This window comes from Schistocerca americana, chromosome X (genome assembly GCF_021461395.2).
Source record: "Schistocerca americana isolate TAMUIC-IGC-003095 chromosome X, iqSchAmer2.1, whole genome shotgun sequence".
Lineage (NCBI taxonomy): Eukaryota > Metazoa > Arthropoda > Insecta > Orthoptera > Acrididae > Schistocerca > Schistocerca americana.
In genome coordinates this window covers 211,532,641-211,557,778 of record NC_060130.1, presented here as the reverse complement: position 1 = coordinate 211,557,778, position 25,138 = coordinate 211,532,641, and the positions used below count along the sequence as shown (strand labels likewise).

The 25,138-nt window shown below is 39.8% G+C and overlaps 1 protein-coding gene across 2 annotated transcripts in view; it reads right to left on the bottom strand.

The window, feature by feature from the left end:
- Positions 1 to 25,138, bottom strand: part of LOC124555634 (glyoxylate/hydroxypyruvate reductase A-like) — a 70,307-nt gene that overhangs the window by 18,964 nt on the left and 26,205 nt on the right. For both annotated transcript variants that reach the window (XM_047129610.1, XM_047129611.1), the window contains exon 5: positions 22,984 to 23,080. In XM_047129610.1, coding sequence (XP_046985566.1) covers positions 22,984 to 23,080 — 97 coding nt within the window. The remainder of the gene's footprint in view (positions 1 to 22,983; positions 23,081 to 25,138) is intronic.

Genomic DNA, 25,138 nt, shown 5'->3' with positions numbered 1-25,138 from the left:
CCCATTCAACCTAAATGAAATAAAGGTAGCTACAGCAGAGGTTAAAAGTGATAAGGTTCTGGGATCTGATAATATGCATCCCATCTTGGGGAAAATGCCGAACACTGGCTGGCTCGCTTTTTCTCCATTATTTTAAAGATGGGAATGCTTCCCAAGGAACTAAAAAATACAAAAATTGTGCAAATCTTAAAACATAAAAAAAAATTGCCGAAAACTCCTCCATAGCTTTTTGGCCTATTTCCCTGCTTAGTTGCACATATAAGTTCTTGGAGAGACTTATTTACAGTAGAATTAGTGGATGTATTTTAGAATACATTCCAATAGAACAAGTGGGATTTAGGCTTCATTGAAGTTGCACTGACAGGGTACTAGCTCTGTAAATTTTCACAGAGGCTGGTTTCCATGAGAAACTAAAATCATCTATGGCCTTTATTGACCTTACCTCAGTATATAACACCGTCTGGACAGAAGTTATGATTTACAAATTACTGAAAATAATTAAATGCCAAACAGCTGCATTTCTCATTAACATGATAAGCAAATGACACTTTCAGGTTTGCTTGGGTGAAAGAACACTAACAGAGGACTTAATAACCATTGATTTATATTTCAAAAAATGGAGACTGAAGCCCAGTATCAGTAAGAGTGCGGTTTGTGTTTTTGACCTTAGCAACAAACAAGACAACACTGAGCTGAAGTGTTACTTGATGGCAATATTTCACCACAACAAGTACTCCAAGTGTCTTGAATCACACTTAATTGCACTTTTATCTTATAAAAAAAAAATCTGGATAACACATAAGCCATGATAAAAATTCACAGCAGCATCATTCAGTCTGGGTGGCACAACCTGGGGAAGGGCCTACATTGGAGACTATGTGTACATCAGCTACTGCAAATGTGGTTGAAAAATTCCTCTAACTCCAGTGCCTTCATTTGGACAATTTCCTGACTAATCAGAAAGTCTTCACTACATTCTACTACATTCTCTCACAAGTACTCGGCAATTTGCTGCTCCTGTCTACTGGCTTCCCCTGCTAAGCAATAGCTACCCACCACAGTTTTGCAAGACTGAAACCATTCTTAGAGATTGCCACAATATACAGGAGAATACAGAACTACCCATTCATCATGACATACCTGTCTTATGAAGAAACAGGCTTCGTGGTTCAAATGGCTCTGAGCACTATGGGACTTAACTTCTAAGGTCACCAGTCCCCTAGAACTTAGAACTACTTAAACCTAACTAACCTAAGGACATCACACACATCCATGCCCGAGGCAGGATTTGAACCTGCGACCGTAGCAGTCGCGCGGTTCCAGACTGTAGCGCCTAGAACCGCTCGGCCACCCCGGCCGGCAAACAGGCTTCATTCGAGACACCCAACACTACTGTACATTGAACAGCTAGCTACAGGTAAAACCAAAGTAAAAGATCTCTGGACCAAGAACTGCGAGCACTTCAGAAATTACCAGGAACAGGAAAGTTTCATGAGATTTAACTTTGATACTGTCAGTGTCTAACTTGGCAGGAAACTGTGGGTCCAACTAAATAGAATCCACACTGGATGTGATTAATGCTCTGACTCACTCAATAAATGGGGTATTGTGGAGTCTCCTAGTTGTGACTGTGGTACACTGAAACAATCTATTAGACATATATGACACTGCATCTTATGATGCTATAAGGACAAGTGGAATGATTTTATGAATGCCAATGCCGCAGTGATGGAATGGATTAGGAATCTAGATGTTAATGTTTAGTTGATTTGTTCTTGTATTATGCAATGAAATTAATTAAATATTATAAATGTACTGCATTTGTGTGCCATATGAATGACCATGATTTTCTTGGCGTCTAAAGATCAATACTGAAGGCAGATTTTTCTTCAGGTATATCCTTCCTGCAAGGAATCCCATATGGGTGGATCTTTCTTCCATCTGCTAGCACACCCAGCATTACTGTTGTTCTGGTCTTTTCATTGCCAGAACTTCTTATAAGAACACTTTTGACACCCTTCACATTGACAGTAACATTTCATGGCATATCAGAATAAACAGGCATGTGATCAACGTTGCCCATATGGCATAGCAAACAGTATTATGTCTTCATCATCATCACGCACCATCCAGTACTTGCAATAAATTCTACGACAAATATGGTTGAAAAAATTCCTGTAACTCCATTGCCTTCATTTGGATAATTTCTTGACTAATCAGAAAGTCTTCACTACATTTTCTCGCAAGCACTCAGCAACTTGCTGCTCCAATTAATGAGGCCTTCCCTGGTTCAGTCACCTGAAAGTCTAGTGTGTATAAATGGCATTCTTTAATTCATTCTTCACCTGATGTCATCTATGAACATTCACTTCTGTGATACCAAAACTTCTTCCTCTGGTCAGTTATTTGAGGCCTCAGCAACACAATCACTGGTAACCTACGACTAGTGTCATATTGTCTGCATGAACCAATTGTGAACTGAAAACTTGTAGATCTACATTTCTCAACAGTCACAGCTGTGGTTTGCATCCATTATGGCTTGCTACAATTTACAGCCATTACAGCATTGACAATACAAGCAAACTGAATGACAACAATATGTTGTTCTCTCCAGCTCCCTACAGCTGACTCAGCAAAAGTCGTACCACTTTTAACATTTATGGCAAATTAGTATCACTATAACTGTAATACTGTGCAATATTTAGCAAGCCCTACTGTTGACAAGCCTACTGCGAGGTTGAGGGATCTTGGTGGTGAGTTAAGGCATTACATTCTACTGAAGACAACACGTTTACTACCTATTGGCTGGGTGAAGTTGATCCTTATAAAGTAGTGAGGATTTCCCTGGCCCCTGATTGGCCAAAATGTTAGAGGGCCAGTATGTAGGTAAATAGAGGAGGTGCAGAGAACAATTCATAGGATGGGCAGTATAGATATCAACTAAACAAGTATTCACTGTTAACAAAATACCAACTAATTGTGGTTAACATTATAACAAGTTTACAGACAAAGAATAGAGAAAAAAAGAACAAATACATCTATCAGACAGAATTGATGGGCATGATAAAATGGGTAAGAAAATAAGTTACAAGATCTCAGAACAAAGAAAAGGTACATTATGGAATTGAAAAGGTAACCAGCATCAGCAAACAGATCACACTATTAAGAGGTAGAGGAGATTAAAGAACGTAAGTGAAAATCAGTGCACATTACAATACAAATTTTATTCAGAGGTTATTCAGTAGCTGAGGAGTAATTCCACTAATCACTAATAGAAGTATTGAGGTAAAGAGAATACATTAAGTGAACAATGATTCTGCCAATAATTAATTATGAAGAAGAGTATGCTGGTAACTACGTCTGAAGAAAAAGTGTAAATGAATGACAAACACAAGTATCAAGTAGAAAAAGATTATTAACAGTTAAGGTCATATTCATCATATGAAGAAATAAAGTTGCAGGTGTAGTAATGGGTATTATGAGTCATGAAGGTGAGTACTTAATTTAATGAACCTATGCAATGAAGCACCAATAAAGAACTGTTACTTTTGGGAGAGAATACTTTTGACATGTACACACCCAACATGTGCTGATTTGAGTTACATAAGCAGGTCAAGAAGAGATGCAACTGGGCCTTTACAAGATATGACATATACTGAGTAATAAATGAACAATGCTTGCAGGACAGCAGAATCTCACAATTCAAATGCAGGACATCTGTATTTTAATAAACGAAAGAATAAAGAAATGTCTGCATTGTAGTGATTGAGCTAAAATGTGCAAAAATATGTATATTTTTGAGTGTAATAATTTTGTAATGTGTACAACTAAAATAGCTTTTATGCTATTGGAGGCTGAGCAGAGGTGCAATGTGGACACTAATGAGTTAAGCATAAAGACCAGCTCCGCAAAAAGAGAGGTGGCTCACAGCAGGGTGTCTGACACTTGACAGGATGGGTGGAGTCAAAGCTTTTTTAAAAAAAAAAGAAGAGAAAGAGAGAACATAGTTCAAGACAATAGATGTTTGCTTGGGTAGCAGAGTCAGACTCATTTTCAACAAAGGATAAAATCCTTATGAGACTGTAATATAGCTTGTAACTAATTAATGTCTAGTTGCATGAAGTAATCCTGTTTGATACATCTGCTGGGAAAAGGATATATATATATATATATATATATATATATATATATATTGTTGACATCCTTGTTTATTATATATATATATATATATATATATATATATATAATAAACAAGGATGTCAACAATGCTTTTATCAACTCACCCTTAACTGGAACCACACTCCAGATGACACCTGTCGAAACATTAATAGATTGTATTTGAAGAGACTTCCTTTCTTTAGAAAAGACATCAAGGTGCTTCAACGTGGAAGCTTAGTTGGGTTTCGTTTTTAATTATATGACATTATTAGTGTAAAAAGGACAGCAAGGCATTGAGAAATGAAAAGTGGTGACACTAGACAACAATGGACTGCACTTGGCTAAAATTAGTAGGATAGATATTTATGAGAGACGGTCTGAATAATCTTGTTTTGTCACAGTAGTATTTAGACAAGATCCGAAGAGCAGTGAAGTGGATCAACCTCGATTAATGTCATTACAAAATAAGGAAGCATACGGGGTGGCTATTAATAAACTTTCCCTGTTTTAACGTGTCATAACACGGGAACTAATTACCATACAAGTACCAAACTTGGTAGCATTAATGTCCAGAGTATGGGGTGCATGATTTCCACACTGTGGTCCACTGTACGGAAGGTGCTTCAAACCATTCTCAAATGGTATCTGTACAAGATTCATATTGTACAGCAGCTTCCATCACAGGATGCACAGCGATGTGTTGACTTCGCTCTCCACTTTCTCGCAAGGATTGAAGTTGACAAGGGCTGGCCCTTGGCCATCCTATGGACAGACGAAGCTCATTTTTCTCCGACACGTGAGGTGAACACACAGAAATGCCAAGTGTGGGGATCTGTATGATGAATGTGTAACTGTATGGTGTCGCTTCACAGATACATTCATCACTGGCCCGTTCTTTTTTTGAACAGGTTGGCACTCAAGGACCAAAGAAGTGCAGTGTGACTGGCCAGCCTTACTGTGATATGCTTCGCCAACATGTCACACCTGCCCTACGGGAGAGAGACACATTGAACTCAACAGTTTTCATGCAAAATGGGGCCCCACCACATTTTGCTCATGAAGTTCACCTGCTCCTCCAAAACACATTTGGAAACGAGTGAATTATCAGTCCATCATTTCCAAATGCTTGGTCAGCATGATCACCTGATATCACTCCCTGTGATTTCTGGTTGTGGGGCAACTTGAAGGACAGGGTTTACTAGGGGAACATTCACACATGTGCTGATCTGAAGCACAGCATATCAAGAGAGGTAGCCAGCATACCTACAGATATGCTTCATTCTGCTGTGCAGAATGCAATCCTGTGCTTTCAGACTCCTCTGGACACTGATGGGTGGAACACCGAGCCCCTTTTGTAGCAGTACTGGTAACGGTATGCAATGGTATGATGTAACGTAGCATCACATTGAAAGTGTTTCAGCTGGATTGACTCTGCATTATTTCTCTTCCCCATATCCTTCACACTAATGCTACAGAGTTTGGTACTCGAACAGTAATTAGTATCTGTGTTAAATATGAAAAGTTTAATTACAACCATTATGATCTTAAATTAAGTAGTTTGCAAAACTGTTGCTGGCTCATTATTATTCAAAATTTTCATTGTCTGAAAGATACCTGTGCAGATAAGTGCATTTGTTTTCAATATATCGTTCTTTATCTAAAATTAATAATTTTCAATGTAATTACACACAAAATTTACCTTCAACAGGAAATAATTTCCTCTTACATCTATGACTGTTTTGGGTCATTTCTCTAAAAATAAAATCTGTGTGTAATGACTCTAAAATTAATTATTTTATAGATAAAGAACAATAAATTGAAAACAAATGCACTTACCTGCACAAGTTTCAAGACAGAATGGTACAAAGATAAACCAACAGCTAAATTGCAATTGAAGTTCACTGCAGAGTGCCCAGGCACGAATTGAGGAAAATCTGACCCACACGGTAAACAAAACATAATGTAGACTAGACGGCCCCAATAGTCAGAACATGCTAGGCATGATGTCGGCCATCTGCTGTTCCCCAAGCTACCACACTTGGTGGGATGGGGGTACTGAAGATGTTAATGTTATTTTTTACTGTGTTTACTGCTCCACTGCCTTCTGAAATACTGCAACTCCAATGTTCTACCAGTCCCCAAATAACAATTGCAGTGCTAAAATTAAACTGCTATAGATAGGTAATTAGGCTATCGCAGCAGTGCATACATATTTTTAGCTTACCATAATGCTAGTGCAAGAATCAAAATCGGTTTACTATTCGTTCTTGTTACAAACTTACCCATAATTAGAAACTATGCCAACAGCACACCGCACAAAAGCAATAAACAGCAGCACTTACATTAAATTCAACTGCAAGTAATAACTGAACTGATTAACAAAACAACTGAGCTCAAGTAAGGCCAACAATGTACAGTAGTTTGTTTTGGCTAGAGAAGGGTTGGGCAATAGCTGATAATGCTATCAATATATCAAGAGTTTAAATCTATCGATAGCATTGTTCACTATCAACACATTATTATCTTTGAGTTTCATTACATGGCAACTAGATCATGTGTAATTTCATTTAGGTGATGGGGTGAGGGCGTCAGAACCTGCGCTTTGGCAATGTTCTTGACTGGATCGGGTGCACGGCGACCACCGCTCAGTTCAGTCCCACATATAAAGTCGCTGTTTATAAGTTCACAAAATGTGTTAATTATTTTTATTGAAATTGTTGACTGCATCATGAGGGCACATTATTAGTGATGCATTGCAATGGCCAAAATGAACAGTCGCATTTGTGATGGACATAGTCAACTGTCGTCATATATGTTAGGTTATTTTCACTAAAAGTGCTAATGGCAGGAGATGTAGTGTGCATAACTCAGTTTACTGCTCAGAATTTTTATGAGAAAGTATTGCTCAGCATTACTGGAGTTGTGTGGCAGTGATTTACATAAATGACTGGCTGTGAAATCTTTCTGTGTAATAACTGTGCTGTGGCAAGACTTATTCCAGCTCTGAACAAAACATGGCATCCCTTCTACATCTACATCTACATTTATACTTCGCATGCCACCCAACGGTGTGTGGCGGAGGGCACTTTACGTGCCACTGTCATTACCTCCCTTTCCTGTTCCAGTCACGTATGGTTCGCGGGAAGAACGACTGTCTGAAAGTCTCCGTGCGCGCTCTAATCTCTCTAATTTTACATTCGTGATCTCCTCGGGAGGTATAAGTAGGGGGAAGCAATATATTCGATACCTCATCCAGAAACGCACCCTCTCGAAACCTGGCGAGCAAGCTACACTGCGATGCAGAGCGCCTCTCTTGCAGAGTCTGCCACTTGAGTTTATTAAACATCTCCGTAACGCTATCACGGTTACCAAATAACCCTGTGACGAAACGCGCCACTCTTCTTTGGATCTTCTCTATCTCCTCCGTCAACCCGATCTGGTATGGATCCCACACTGATGAGCAATACTCAAGTATAGGTCGAACGAGTGTTTTGTAAGCCACCTCCTTTGTTGATGGACTACATTTTCTAAGGACTCTCCCAATGAATCTCAACCTGGTACCCGCCTTACCAACAATTAATTTTATATGATCATTCCACTTCAAATCGTTCCGCACGCATACTCCCAGATATTTTACAGAAGTAACTGCTACCAGTGTTTGTTCCGCTACCATATAATCATACAATAAAGGATCCTTCTTTCTATGTATTCGCAATACATTATATTTGTCTATGTTAAGGGTCAGTTGCCACTCCCTGCACCAAGTGCCTATCCGCTGCAGATCTTCCTGCATTTCGCTACAATTTTCTAATGCTGCAACTTCTCTGTATACTACAGCATCATCCGCGAAAAGCCGCATGGAACTTCCGACACTATCTACTAGGTCATTTATATATATTGTGAAAAGCAATGGTCCCATAACACTCCCCTGTGGCACGCCAGAGGTTACTTTAACGTCTGTAGACGTCTCTCCATTGATAACAACATGCTGTGTTCTGTTTGCTAAAAACTCTTCAATCCAGCCACACAGCTGGTCTGATATTCCGTTTGTTTATCAGGCGACAGTGCGGAACTGTATCGAACGCCTTCCGGAAGTCAAGAAAAATAGCATCTACCTGGGAGCCTGTATCTAATATTTTCTGGGTCTCATGAACAAATGAAGCGAGTTGGGTCTCACACGATCGCTGTTTCCGGAATCCATGTTGATTCCTACATAGTAGATTCTGGGTTTCCAAAAACGACATGATACTCTAGCAAAAAACATGTTCTAAAATTCTACAACAGATCGACGTCAGAGATATAGGTCTATAGTTTTGCGCATCTGCTCGACGACCCTTCTTGAAGACTGGGACTATCTGTGCTCTTTTCCAATCATTTGGAACCCTCCGTTCCTCTAGAGACTTGCGGTACACGGCTGTTAGAAGGGGGGCAAGTTCTTTCGCGTACTCTGTGTAGAATCGAATTGGTACCCCGTCAGGTCCAGTGGACTTTCCTCTATTGTATGATTCCAGTTGCTTTTCTATTCCTTGGACTTAACGCAAATCAAGGTGCTCTTTACTGAAAAGCAGACCTTCTTTTCCTATAAATAAAATCGTAGCAATACCACTTGATAAATGAAGCCTCGCTCAGGTGCTGCCTTCTGCAGCAAGAGGGCTATAATTTTTAAAAGATGCAAGGTGAGGTCTAGAAACCCTGCAAGGTGTACCTGATGCTGTACATCTCCGACTACAGCTCTCAGGTGCACGGCCAGGGTGTTACAACGAGCCACAGCTTTCAGAGTGAAGCTGCTGTATACTTCAGGTCAACATAGCTGTCAACATTGAAAATCAACAGTGCTGTAGACGAGTTGCAACTTGAGTGCTGGTACAGAAGCTCATGTTTCACCTGTTATTGCATGCTTCAAGTGTTTTGTGTAAATCTATTTTTGTTAGCAGTAATTTACCCTCTGAAGAAACGAATATTATTGTTGAATATTTGCCCAATGTTAAAGTTGGTTGGTTGGTTGGTTGGTTGTTTTGGGGAAGGAGACCAGACAGCGTGGTCATCGGTCTCATCGGATTAGGGAAGGATGGGAAAGGAAGTCGGCCATGCCCTTTCCGAGGAACCGTCCCGGCATTTGCCTGGAGTGATTTAGGAAAATCACGGAAAACCTAAATCAGGATGGCCGGACGCGGGATTGAACCGTCGTCCTCCCGAATGCGAGTCCAGTGTCGAACCACTGCGTCACCTCGCTCGGTTATGTTAAAGTCATTTCAATTCCATCTACAACTGGATTCACATAAATTGCAGTTTAAATATGGAGGGTGTTCATATGAAGTTAACGTATGTGGCACACATTCCCATAGTTGGCAGCATGACAAAATCTGCTGCCCACTCACCAGTCTCTTCCTCACATTTGTACTAGAGCTCAGCCAAGTTGTTGCAACTGTTCCCCCTCCCACCCTTCCAACTTCTTCAAATTAAATCCATGCCAGAATTCAATTGCCAAAGCTTCATCTGTAAACATAAGAAATTTCCTAGATTAACCTGTTACACAACATAAAAATGTTGATGTGTGGAACAACAATTTAATCTATGAATGTAAGATGATCCTGTATTTTTCAAATGACAAATTTGGGAACAACCTCATCTTATAGTCAAGTAAACACGGTCATGTGTGGTACAGGATCATATAGAACAAAATTACAGCATCATAGATACTATCATGCCATAACAGGAAGACGTCCCACATTTGTGGGACAACCTATGCTCTGCTGGTGTAGGGTTCCGGCAACTTGTTCACAAAACAGTTCAGCCTTGTACAACATATACAACAGTCTGAAAGTGGTTACAGTTGTTGTTTATGTCAAATGTTGCCAGTTAGAGCACCATTATGGTTATATGCTTAAAGGTATCTTTATCATGCCAAGCTCTCATAATCTGTCTTTCTAAATATTTTCGAAAGATTCAAAAAACTATGAGTGTGCAAATGAACAGCAACTGATGAGAGAAATGCTACTAAAATTTTAGCAGCGGTAACACACAGTCCACGTCACAATGAGACAGGCTTGAATGACTGAGTGGGATCAGCCAAAGGTTCTGCAAATACTAAATTCCAACACATTCCATTCTAGACACATTTGACTTCAACAATAGCTTAATGGCAATGTATTTGAAAATTAGTTACCGTTCTCCAAATGGTGCCTACAAAAACTGCAAAGTGATGTGGCATTTCCGTTCATGATTTTGTTAACAGATGAAGCATCTTTTAGAAACCATGGCCAAATTAATACAATATGCACTATTGGTCAGCTGAAAATCCACACTGACTGAAAGAAGTGTTTAAATAATGAGCTCATTCAGTCAATGTGTGGTGCAGGCTTTTTAAGAGTCGCATCTGCTACAACCCTGGGCATAATACCTGGATACGCATTGTGGCAGCCATGAATGAAGACAACAGTATACTTGGGAACAATGAATGCTTGTTGGTCTGTGGTTATTGTTTGTCAATTATGTTTTATTAGTGCCTTTGCATGCCAAACCAGCCATCTCAGAGTGAGGTACAACTCACCCATGCCCAAGGGATGGCTGTACGGGCTGATCCTGACATTGATGACCTACCACCATCTTCTAATGTAGCACACAATCCATGGGTAGTTACAAACCTAACAGATATGCCACTGCAGTTATTGGGAAACATCCCACTGAACATAAGGCAATTCATGTGGTACCAACATGAAGGACATACGGCCCATTCCATACATATAATTACATACCTTCGTAACAGAACATGTGGAGACTGTTGGATCAGTCATTCAGGAAACACAAAATGGTCAATACTCGCCAGACTATCTGTGGGGAAAATTAAAACAAGTGATCTGCAAGGAAATGCTGACAACTCCCAAATATACAAAATGCCATATACAAAGGTCTGTGTTGCAATATACCAAGGTGCAATTGAACATGTATTATTATCTGGCTGGAGGTACTTTACACCATGTACCGATGCTTGAGGTCAACTTCCTGAGCACTTGATATTACAGTCATAATAATTGACGTGTGAAGCACACCTGAGTTACATGTCTGCTTACATTTGGTACAACAGAGCAAACATTTGTGGGACTTCATCTCCTAACAGAAGGGCAGTGGTTTGTGGCACAGTTATCTTGATACTACCTGATAAACTTCTACTCATGTTATGTCACTGCATTCCTCTGCAAAGGCTCTTTCCAATGCACAGAAAAAATATATAAAACCATTAAAATAAAAAAAAGCTTATGTCATAGTGTGGGAGATATTTACATTAAACATTACTTGTGTATGTCAGAAAATTCACCACATCGTCCACTATACATTAGCAAAAGCTGCACCTCCATACATTTATTCATTCCGGATATATTTTGGGTGGACTGTCTTAGCTGCCTCACCTTCTGTATTACCATTCAGTCAATAGGTGCAGTAAATTTTCCTTCTAATGGTGAATGACTAATGAAGACACCTTCTGTATTACCATTCAGTCAATAGGTGCAGTAAATTTTCCTTCTAATGGTGAATGACTAATGAAGAATGTCTGATGATGCTATCACACTGCAATTTGCAGAGTGAACATTAATACAACCGACAAACTGCAGGGATGGATTCATGATTGGAAACGGAGGAAAAAGGGTCCTATGAACGTGTGCCCTGAAATGCATTGTTGGCGTGGTAGATAGCACTGACGAATGAAAGTTACTCTGACCATGTGCTGTGTGTTCCTTGTGTGTTGCAGGCAGTGCAATTGATGCAACATACTGTAAACAGCAGAATGATCTGGTGTTCATGTCAGGAAGAAGTCGAGATGATGTTTGTGTATGGCCAAGAAGATGAAAACGATTGAGAGGCAGCACGACTATACTAAAACAAGTACCATTGCAGACACCAACCACATCACACAACGTTTCAACGCCCTGGAAGTTTATCTGTCTGAAAGGACCAGTGATCACACAAACACCCAAAAAGGACTTGAAATCTTGTGTGATTTGGTTGGTGTATGATAGGGTACTTATTTTGGTATAACTGTGCTGGCTCGACTGTTTCCATCTGTCCCTGCAGTTTGTTGGTTTTTTAATGTTCGCCCTTCATATTCAGGGTATTTTAAAATCTTCACATAAAACTTTTGGTAGTTATAGATCACAACATGGGGAACAACTTTTGTTAGAGACAAAATGCTCACTGACGCTTCCTGGTGATGCTAGGCACCTTTTATTATTACCTATGTCCCTGAGAGGTGGCAGGGAGTAGAGCTTCTGTGGCCTTCATATGCAAGTGTGTTGCCCATAATCCAGTCATCTGGTATGCATGGAGAGGGGTTGGCCAGGCTTCTAAAATATCTTTCTCTGCCAAGAGACACTCATTCTTAAGGTTTTCTTGTTGACAATCACTATCAATTTACTGAAGTAGGTAGCACGCAGATGCAGCACATCTAGTTAGTAAAACCTGCTAGTCTGGCGCATAATCTTGTCTTTCCAAGGCTGCGAATTCAATAAAAGGATGCCTAGTGTCACCAGGAAGCAACAGCTAACATTTTGTCTCTAATAAAAGTTGTTCCTCATTTTGAGACCTATCAAACCTAGGCATTTGATGTAAAGACTTTGAAACACACAGTACTACAAGTAACGCTCTCAGCTTTTCTTCCTGGATGCCTAACCTAGTCTTAATTGCTGATACTTGTGAAATAAAATTTTGAATGATATTTTGCAATGTATTACTGCTACCTTTGCATTTCTAACATATCATATGATCTATGATATAATAAACATAAAACATGCCATAATTCAAAGTTCCTCTTTCAATTAGACTTAAAAAACTTCACGATAAACAGTACTCTCCTATTAAATTATGTACCATTTTTCAGTGAGAAGTACTTGCAGCAACATGAACAATGGAGGCAGTTGGAAATTGTCCAGGTAGCTTATAAAAGGAAAACAGGGAGCAAGAGGAATGGAAGAATACTCAAATAAATTATGACTAGTATAATAATGTCATCAGTGTGTTAAAAAAAGTGTCTAATATTTTGAGAGATGGTAATACCCAACAAAACAAGGGTGGAGGGTGGGGAATCCAATGAACATGATTTTGGAAATGCATACTTTCTGCAACCTGTACATTTCTTTACAGGAGAGGTTCAACCCAATGTCCATTCATGACATCCGTCCTGAGCAATGCATCCCTCTGCCCTTCGGCATAATGAATCGCACACTTTGAAGCATCTCATTATTGTTGCTGTTGCTATAAAGATATGATCATCTAATGTCTGGACATCATTGACTGGGGTGGCACAGACTAATGTCTTCTAGTGTCCTCATAACCAAAAATCTAGAGGATTTAAGTCTGGAGAACAGGGAGGCCAATGTGCGAGGGCTCCCTAACCAATCCTAGTCCTAAAACACCAATGCGAGATGTTCACACATAGTGCTGCAAAAATGTGCTGGTGCATCATCATGAATATATGACAACTGTGGTCTTCGTTGACATGGCACATCCTTCAACAAGGTAGGCAATACGTTAACAAGCAACTGATGATAATGAGCTCCATTTAATCTTTGAGGTAGGATGTATGGCTCTATTAATTTATCACTAAGAATGCCTGCCCATATGTTGATGGAGAAATCGTAGTGATGCCCTCTTTCTGCAACTGCATAGAGATTTTCATCAGCACACATATGCTGGTTCTGGAATTTCACAATGTCAGCTCTTGTGAATCCCACCGAGTTGGTAAATAATATTATCAATGAAAACAGTGGATCTGAATCATACTTCTGCAAGAGCCATTGACAGCACTGCAATCTGCTACAGTAGTTGTCTGGTCTTTGTGCCTGCACATGCTGAAGATGATATGGATACAGTCATTGTTCATGTAATACTGGCCAGACAAGAGGATGACTCATACCTTGTGCTACTGTCAATCGCTGCACAATGGTTCCAGGTCTTTTGTCCTGTAAATATAGCACATGATCCTTCATCTGATGTGTGCAAACTGACTGAGGCCATCCACTGTTCACCTTGTGGGGTGCTAGAGAACCTGCATCCTTAAGACGTTGAAGAAGTTGACTGAACAGCTTATTGGATGGTACTCTGCAGCATGGATATTTTTCCATGTAGAGGGCACAGGCTCACAGGCTACTTCCATTTCTTAACCCATAGCAGAAAATTATGTCTGCCATACCACTTGTGGAGTAGTATGCCTCCATTGCTAACATGCGAAAGAGAAAAGAAAATGTACTGAAACATTAGTGCACAGGAAAGTACAAAGATCACAATAATAGTAAAAATAACAATTAAGCTACTTTCATAAGTAGGTACAGCACTACAATATGTACCCAGCACAACATAATTGCCTGCAGACTACCCAATTCTTGGACTGACGTGAACACTAGAGTACATTGATACAGAGTACATGTAAAGTAGTGAACCCTGTTGACGGGTCATTGAGGCAATGACTGTGCCCATACGGCATTTGTTTCCTCAATGTTTGCCTTATCTGACAAGGAGACGGATAAATTCACAACCAAACTTCTTCAGTCACAATGGATAAGTGTAAAGATCTCAGAAAGTAAGCATTTCTGAATCCATGTTTATTGGACTTTTTTTCTGGTTTTGATGGTTACTACCATCTCTCAAAATATTTGATACTTTTTTTAAACACCCGGTATATCGTACTGTCTGCATTGATAGTCAGCAGAAGGCCAAGTTGTTACAGTACACATACAGTCAATGTCTCACAACCAATCGAGACAGCCAGGTACTAAAAAGCACATAAGTACAAACATGATGTCAAGAAGTAGCTACGTTCTGCGTCTTCATTAACTGAACAGTTAAATTTAGACATGGGTATTATACCTGTTATGATGGCAGACACTCTTTATTACATAGAAAGCAAGGGTACACTGTAATCCCTTTATGGTTCACAATTCCAGTCTGTAGCAGGTTGTTGTGAATTGTAAAACACACCAAGGGAATAGCCCAGATAGTCCACAGTCAAGCAATTCGGTCAATAATCTGTAGAAAACCAATAAAAATGTAGTCTAGTTGAATAGCTACATCATGAAAGTACTGTGTAAGCAAGGAAGAGGCTTCAGCACAGCACGATTCATAGTATCTTGTGGAGGTCCAGTGGCCAGATTTTATCTCCAGTTTTACGTCAACAGCCAGGCTATGTGGCAGCCTGCTATTATTCCATAAATTGCTTTCTGCTTCTTCTTGTCATTCCTGGTATTGCATTTGAAGTTGCAGATGTTGCTTTTTTTGTTGTTGTTCTTCTTCTTCTTCTCCTTCTTCTTCTTCTTCTTCTTCTTCTTGTTGTAACTGTTGTTGCATTTGACATTGCAGTTGTTGCTCTCATTGTTATTGTTGTGCCTGCTGTTGCATTTTAAGCCGCAGTTTTTGCTGTCACAGTTTCATGAATTTCAGATCCATGATCACTGAACTTAGTCTGCTGTCCTCACACATGTTAAATTCGAGTCCTTGTTGCCAATATTACACCTGCTAAGATGCAACACATTCCTTACTACACAGAAAATATGGATACACTGTAATCATTTGATAGTTCACAATTCCAGTTCACGTCAGGTCATCATGAACTGCAGAACATAATACGAAAATGACCCAGATGGTCCAGAGTCAAGTGAATCTGTCAACAACCCATAGAACGGCAACTGAAAATGTAGTCCAGGTGAAATCCGGTAAACAGTCATGTCGTGAAGGTATGGTGTAAGCAACATACAGAGCATAGCACAGCACAATTCAATGAGTTTTGCAGTGGCCTGGCAGCCATGTTATATCTCTGGCTTGACGTCAGCGGCCATGCCCATCTGAGAGCCTTTTGGTGCCTCTTACCACCCACTATAGGAGACACTGATAATAGAAATCACAGGTAACAATCTCACCATCAGATGCCAGAGATGTAGCAATGGGCATTAAAATGTCTTTCTTGAAAATAATGCATTAAAAACTTGCACAAGTTTAACAGCCTAATTGGAACAATGCTTTAGAATACACCTGTAAAACAAAAACAGCTGCCTATATGCTCTCCTGACTTTAAATAGTCCAGAGCAATCCCTGAAAACTATATACTCTCGAAGAGAAAACTATATGAAGATGTGTGCTTGCCGACTTGTGTGTGGGTACTGCTTGGTTTTATTTTCAATGTTACAGTCATCTGGCTGTCAGTGCTCATAACTGAGTACAAACAAATGCTACACAATGGAAACATACAGTAACCAGAAAACAATCCTCCCTATGTGGATTGTGGGTATGATGTATTTTGAAGTGGCCCCCTGCATACTTACTTCTTTCTTTCTTTCTGTTTAATATCAGACATCAAAATTTTGGCAGGAACAAAGACTACGTTATTGGGCGATTTCTGCCTGTGGCCGTTTGTTATTAGCTTACAATAGTTTGTTTTGTTGTGCAATTCCCTTTTCTTACCGTGTGATTTATGGTGCTTTACCTTTCCCTTGTATGCTTTCCTCTTTGTGCTATCTCTAAAACTTTTCTCCATTTCTGTTTCTTCTTTTGCATAACTTACATTTATCTTTTATGACTCATTTCCTTCATAGTAGTTCATGCCAGTTTCATCTCAGTGTTTACTCTGTCTCACAGCTAGTGTCCTGCTCACATTCAAAATTATCTCTCTACCCCCAGCCCACATACCCTTTTTGTTTCTTTCACTTTGTATAGTTTCCATCAAGATATCTTATGGTGATCTTCTCAACAGCCTTTCTGCACAACTGCTCCAGCCAGGGTTATCACTTTCCAAACCTATATCCTTTAAATATTGAAGAAAGAATCATTGCTTGTATAAGTCTGTTCTTCTCATACTTCTCACATTATCAGCATTATTACTTTGTCTTATTCCAATATACACAAGCATTTTACCCATTTTAAAACTTTTATAATGACATAGACTGCAGACGTGGTCATAAATTCCATAACAAACATTTAAAAAATTAGAAAACATATTTTTAATGTGTTACATGTTCTATATAATGACCTTCAACAGAAACCTAATAATACAGAGATCATATGAGAGCACGGGGTCCTGGGTTCGATTCCCGGCAGGATCAGGGATTTTCACCTGCCTCAAGATGACTGCGAGTTTGTGCTGTCCTCATCATCATTCATGAAAGTGACAAGACTGGACTGAGCACCGGTTGGGAATTTGTATGGGCACTGATAACAGAGCAGTTCAGTGCCCCATAAACCAAACATCATCATCATCATCATCATCATCGTCTGAGGGCAATGTTGAGAGTTCTTAGGTTGGCCGTGGAGGACTGTGAATTCTTGTTTCTCAGCATAGTTTCCTTTTATACAGAAAAAGAGTATAATGTTCCGTCAGTGCCTTCCTTCAGGCACTTTGTCCCGTATTACTACATTGAACAGTTTCCATTCCTGGAATGTAAGTCTGTAAGCTCTGGCTATTTATAGGTACCCTAATTCAGTATCCAACAGTGATTCAGATTCACTGCGTAGCCCAAGTATCAACAGGGAGAACACATCAGAGATACTCGGGCTCCAGACTACAGCTACAGCTTGTGCTTTTTAGAGGTGGAGCAGCTGCAGAAAGTATGTCAGGTGGCGCCCCACTCTGACAAGAGTTTATCACTACCATATTTACTCGAATCTAAGCCGCACCTGAAAAATGAGAATCGAAATCAAGGAAAAAAAATTCCCGAATCTAAGCCGCACCTGAAATTTGAGACTCGAAATTCAAGGGGAGAGAAATGTTTTAGGCTGCACCTCCAAATTGAAACAAAGTTGGTCCATTGTAATACGAGACACAATTTAGGCTGAATGAATGACGATACAGCTACAGTTGTTTGGTTCGAGTCGTAAGTTTAGCAGTTAAGCTTTACCAGGTAACCATTGCTATGCGTCAGGCGCTCCGTCCGTATTTTTTATGGGTACCCTTCCTTTTTCGCATGCTTCGTCTGGTTTGAATTGATTGCTTATTTTTCTTTGATCTGATAAGTGCCGTTCTCTTTGTTATACGTGTTTAGTCAACTCTAAGCTGAAAATGCATCACTGTACTGTGTCATGCATTGTTTGTCGCATTCTGATAATGAGTGTTTGCCGGCCGCGGTGGTCTCGCGGTTCTAGGCGCGCAGTCTGGAACCGCGCGACTGCTACGGTCGCAGGTTCGAATCCTGCCTCGGGCATGGATGTGTGTGATGTCCTTAGGTTAGTTAGGTTTAACTAGTTCTAAGTTCTAGGGGACTGATGACCAACGATGTTAAGTCCCGTAGTGCTCAGAGCCATTTGAACCATTTTTTTAATGAGTGTTTACGACCTGACGCCGCCGCTCGCGGCATGGCTTGCTTTTGTGTGCGCTACCGTCGCTTAAAAAGAGAGAGAGAGGAATCGTCTCATTGGCGAAACAATGGCAAGAGACTGCTATTTGCTGTTACTTACACTGCTGCTTTCTTTGATAATGATCAACAAGAACCAAATAATAGACTGCGTATGATAGATGTTTTGAACAAGAGTTTAGCGAAAATTTTTCTCCGTTTGAAAATCTTTGCAGACGCCTCTTTGGTATATTACATTCTGCACAGAACTTAGAGTCATCTTAGATTTAAAAATCTAGTCAATTGCCATGCTTCATTTCTGACTGTATCACTATTAGGCATAAGAATAAAACGAATATAAACATGGCATGATACGTATATTCTTCCGCGTTTGCTGTTGTCTCACTCTAGTTTCGTAGTTTATTAGGTAGACAGCATTTAAATGAGATAGCAGCAAACACGAAAGAATACATGGAAAAAAGTTTAAATTCGTATTATTCTTATGGTAAAGAGAATACTGTGTGTGATTCACAATTCATAATAGTTCCTATCAGCAACCATCTCTTCTCACAGGTAGGAAAAAATTCAGAATGTAGAGTTGGCCATATTGACAAACATCCCAAACAGTCTTGCCAGTCGGATTTTTGTAGTACATTGAAATGCTGCTAGATTCGAAGATGAACAATACGGAATTTGTATTTACTTCGTTGGATAATGTATGAAAATGCAGTGGTCGAAACTCGTGGCGGAGAAAAAAGCTTGTCTTCCACCCTTTTTTTAAATTTATTTACTGACGCAGAGGTTTTGGTGCCAGTATTTATCTTTGCCTGCAAAGCATGCCTGTGTAGCACTACATATATTTGACGGCAGAAGTTAGTTGTGGCGGCACCTACGAACATTTTTCAGAACTTCCGCTTACTTTGCACTCGATTCTAAGCCGCAGGCGGTTTTTTGGATTACAAAAACCGGAAAAAAAGTGCGGCTTAGATTCGAGTAAATACGGTAACTGCCATGGCCCAGCTCTTGTTAGCCAGTCTCACAATAGTCTCTGAAGCCTTTCATTATATGCCAATGAATAGTTTGTGATATAGATTACTCCCCTGATTGTTTACACTTAAAACAACTGTGCTATGCTCTGAATTTGTTTTGCTTATCTGTTTATTTTGTTAATACCACTGTCATTTGCCTCCAGAACCACCTGTTTCATTCAGATGGTCTCTATGTTACCACCAGTGCAAGTTAGCATAAACTGTGTTCTCCCTATACTTTGAACTCAGAATATTTTCTCATTACACATACTTTTAGATTTGGGAATAGATATGAGTAAAATGCTATCAAATCTGGTGGACAGGGTGCATGTACCAGTAACATCTACATCTACATCTACATCCATACTCCGCAAGCCACCTGACGGTGTGTGGCGGAGGGTACCTTGAGTACCTCTATCGGTTCTCCCTTCTATTCCATTCTCGTATTGTTCGTGGAAAGAAGGATTGTCGGTATGCCTCTGTGTGGGCTCTAATCTCTCTGATTTTATCCTCATGGTCTCTTCGCGAGATATACGTAGGAGGGAGCAATATACTGCTCGACTCTTCGGTGAAGGTATGTTCTCGAAACTTTGACAAAAGCCCGTACCGAGCTACTGAGCGTCTCTCCTGCAGAGTCTTCCACTGGAGTTTATCTATCATCTCCGTAACGCTTTCGCGATTACTAAATGATCCTGTAACGAAGCGCGCTGCTCTCCGTTGGATCTTCTCTATATCTTCTATCAACCCTATCTGGTACGGATCCCACACTGCTGAGCAGTATTCCAGCAGTGGGCGAACAAGCGTACTGTAACCTACTTCCTTTGTTTTCGGATTGTAGTTTAGTTTCCACAATTTTCCCACAGCCAAGCATGTTCCTCAAGAAAATATTTTTGAACTCTTCTGTAATTTTTTTTTTCATTCTATTGCTGCATTAGACTTGAGGTTGCGGGTTTCTGACAGTTCCTGACCCTCTTTAGACCTCACATCATGATGGTAGGCAGTGGCAGTGAATGGAGCAGGCGTTATGAACTCCACAAACATCAACTGCTCACTTTCCTGATAGACAAGACTGAATTCACATTTTTTGGTGCAAGGCCACCAGCCTCCACCATCTGCTTTGATCGCTATTTTATCTGGCCCTCATCCACAGCAAAAATAGGAGCACAAAATCTATTTCGTTAATGTTAAAATAGTCAAAATATGGTCGAGAAATTCATTTTTGCAATTGTTTTAGTCAGTATTCAATAAATGTGGCACCCATCTACCACAAACCTTTCGCATCGTTAGTTAATCACATACAATGTTTTGTACTATTTATTTTGATGTGCAAAAGGCACCATTTTAGACACCTTTACTTGTCGATTGTCCGGTACCTTATTCTGACTTTCCACTAGTTTCACCTAGCATTGCCATTCCATTGTTCTTTATGTGATCATCTTCAAGTGAAGGAAACCCATGTTTGAATTCAGCTGACCACTTCTCAATGAACACCTTCACCAATCTTGGACAAATTTCCATCGACAATAAAGTGATCAAAGCAAACAATAGTATGACTGCACAACATTACAATTTACCCATTTGAACAAAACATTAATACTATAAAAATATATATTCAATACTATTCTGGAAATCAAGTTAATGCCTGACTTACATTAATACCATCTCTGTGCTAGACCACAAATTTTTCCGCATTGCCATCTAAAAGATATTTCTAGATGTTTCTGAATAAATCATCTTCAACTAGCATGTCTGACTTTAATGTGATGCATATCTTTGTAAAATTTATCTTTCATGCAACTTGAAAAATTGAAATATCTAAAATGGAACATGACATTAAATCTAAATTTGGTCAGTGCTTAATACTGTAGTTTAATTCTGTATCACAAATTGTCCCAGAAACAAGAGAGACTGTAGCCATACAGCTGAGGGCAATCTTACTCAGCGCATTTTCCATTCAGATACAAACTATTTGATCAAAAGGGTCTACACACCAATTAGAGGACATAAATATGGAATGTATCCATATCCACCCTTCACCTTTATGATGCCTTGAACTCTGATGAGGTGACTGAATATCTGCGGAAGAATGGAAGTCCGGTTTTTCTCAAGAACCTAAACCACAGAAGACAGTGATGTTGGGTGTTCTAACCCATCGCACAGGAATTCCACAGGTCTCACGTTAGGACTATGGACAAGTCAGTGCATTATAGGAATGATATTGTCCACAAACCATTGTCTTACAGGTGTTGTGCATTGTCATGCTAACACAATACATCATCATCTTCAAACTGTTCTTCTACTGTGAGGTTGAACACAATGCTATAAGACATGTTCATATCCTTCAGCATTTAGCATTTCCTGGAGTGCAAAAAGGAAGCTATGCCCTAACCATGAAAAACATCTCCATCACTGTTGGCACTACACATCATGGCAAGAAACATTCTCCATGCATAAACCCTTCCATCAAATTGCCATAGAGTAATGTGATTCACCGTTTCAAATCACCCATTTCCAGCCATCTGCTGTCCAGTGGTCGCATCCTTTACATCACTTCAGGTGTTGCTTAGCACTGACTACAAAAATGTGTGGCTTACAAGAAGCTGCTTGACCATTGAACCCCATCCTTTTTAACTGCCCGCACAGAGTCAGTGTGCTAACAGGCTGCTGATAGCAATTGTTCCTTCCACTGATTTCATCCAATTTATTACAATCATCTCTCTAATGCTCGATGGTCCCTGTCTGTCAGTGCGTAGGTCTGCTAGGCCTTGGTTTAGCTGTGGTTGTTCCTTCCCATTTCCATTTCATAATATCACCAACAGTCACCTTCAGCAGCTTTAGAAGGGTTGAAAATTCCCTGATGGCTTTGTTACTCAAGTGACATCTAATGATTAATCCTCGTTTGAAGTCACTGAGCTCTCCTGACTCACCCATTCTGCTGTTACTGCTTCACTACTGACAACACAATACTCCCAGCCTCATTTCATACTGGTGGGTCGTCCTCTCATGATATCTAGTGGTCAATTCCACATTACATGGGGGTGTCAAGCTACTTTTGATCTGATAGTGTACTGGACCCTGACAAACAATAATTCTAGCACTAATGTGTGAGCACCGTATTTCCATGGGAAAGGGTTCCTTGTGAATTATGCCTAGTTTATCATAAAATATAATTACCATTCTTCTAAGCTTCCTAGAAGTATGTTGTCACTGGACAATAGATTGACACTGAGGCATTACAACTTGTCAGTTTTTATGTAAAACATAATATCTAAGTACCATAACCATCATTTGTAAGTGACAATCTGCCTCCTTTAGCTTCTACCCCATTCACATATATCGTAATAGTAAACACAGTTATCATCACCAGTAATGTTTATTAAGTTTCAGCAGGCATTTTAGTGAGTGCTCTGTCCTGTTCTCTTACATTCTAAATTCACACTATAGGTACCTTAATGTATCACATGCTTATATTTAACTATAGCAAAACTCACCGATAATTATCAACAAATGCTAGTTTCTCCTTATCCTCTGGAATTTTTCTAACAAGTGCCCAGATTTCTGCTCTTAGTGACTTCAGAGTTCTTGCAACTGCAACAGAAGAATGTATGGATATTTCCACTAATCAACAGCTCACAGTCAATATGAATACCGCAACATAAGAAAAACTGCACTTTTGATCTTGTCCAGTTTTATTACAGTACAGATTCCCTGTTACTCTTTGTAGGTCAATACTGAACATTAAAGGCTACATAGGATACTTTATTCTAATTGGGAAATGTCTTATTGTTTATGCAAATTAAGAATCCAATCTGTGAGCATAGTGGCCCCCATCCTCCTTTTATTGTTTTCTGTGCATTTTAAGACATAGCAGTTTTAAAATTTTCCCGTTGATAAGTAAGGATAGTTCTCAGGTACATCTGAACTGCATCTTACCAACACCGTCTTCTTCAGTGACAGCATTCGGCTTACTGACCCTGAAGTGTTCACCCTATGCACTCCTAGCGGCAAAACAGGGTACTAAAAAAGTGCTGCCCACCAAAAAATTAGTTTGATTTCTTTTGGGTACCACCTCATATAAATGGCAAGACTTGACATACAGGAAGTGTTCAGCAGCGTGAAAATAGAGTATCATTTGCTTACGGCCGTTCAGATGAGCAAAGAAGTTGTCAGACCTTTCTGCATGGATGTACTCCTTTATCAAATTCACCACCATTTTGAAGTACTGGATCCACAGCACTGCAACGGGTCCATTGTTACTGATCCTGTCCCCCCACTTTTCTAAATTTGATAGCCACTGATTCAAATAATTTGGATTGGTTTGAAGAATTTGATGAAGGAGACTTGAAGAGGAAATGTGACATATGGGTGCAGATGCATTTCTGAACTTCCTTCGAGACTTCAACTTTATCTGACAAGGTATTTTCAACAAGAAAATGACCCCACACTGTTCTGGCAAAGGTGTGACCCTTCAGCACTTTGTCCACTGATAATGAAGAATTTATACTGAATAAAACTTCTTTCAAAACAGCCTGCATCATGTGAGGTGGCCCCTATTGAATACTGTGTCATATTCTATTTGCGGGAAAGGGGGGGGGGGGGGGGGGAGGAGGAGGAGGAGGAGGAGGAGGAGGAGAACATTTTAAAAAGGAAGGACAATCACTCTAGTCTTTTCACTTGGTTTTCCTTTTGTTATACAATGAATGTACCCCTTTCATTCTGGGACTGCAATACCTTGCTTTTTGGCAACAAACTGCAGAATGTCATGTGGAGCCAGATGTGGTGGCTCTTCTGGTTTATTAATGAGAGCCACAGGCACATTTTGTAGACCTCCTTTCATGTTTATAGGGGAACTGTTCCAAGTTTTCCAGTTGCAGCAGACACAGGTATTGTGTTCAAACCGGATATTTCTGAATCTCTTTCGACATGTTTGGATGGAACAATACATTTGATCCCACACATAATGTGGAAGGTAGTAAGCCCATCTATGGTACAAACATTGAAATTCACATTATCAAAAACAAGTTAGTTGAATGCAGCTGGCTTGTAGTTTAGCTGAGCCTGGGTAACACAGAAAACTCCAATTTTTGTACTTCACAACATGGTGAGCTGAAACCCAGACTTGCTAGAAGATCAACCAAGTTTTTTGAGGCATATTTCCTGTGGAGCAGAATGGAGACGCCTGTCAATATTGATGACAAGCAGGTATGAGACCAAACTACTGATGTGATGGGATGTCCAACAGCAACACACTTTTTCCTTGATTCCTCCTTTTCGGATGATTCTGAGTTGCCCTTCTTTCCCATTATTTTCCTTGTTATCATACCAAGTGTAGGTTAGCAATTTGCACCCAGTGTCTCTAAAACCTCTGTAACCATTCTGTCTTGACAGTTCTCCACTCAGGTTTCCTCCCAGTAATAGTGTCCAGAATTCCATTTACAGTAAACTGACAGTTACTATTCCCCTCCAGTAAGTCACTAAACTGTTCCATTGTGTTTGAAACATAGTCTTCATATGTGGATGTTGAGGGTTTCATGCATAATGACCTAATAATTTTGAAATCAAATTTGAATTGTTTGGATCTCAAAGGTGCAGGCTCAGGTGGTTCAGAGGACATTGACAGTGCCTGTATCTTTAAATGAGCCTTGA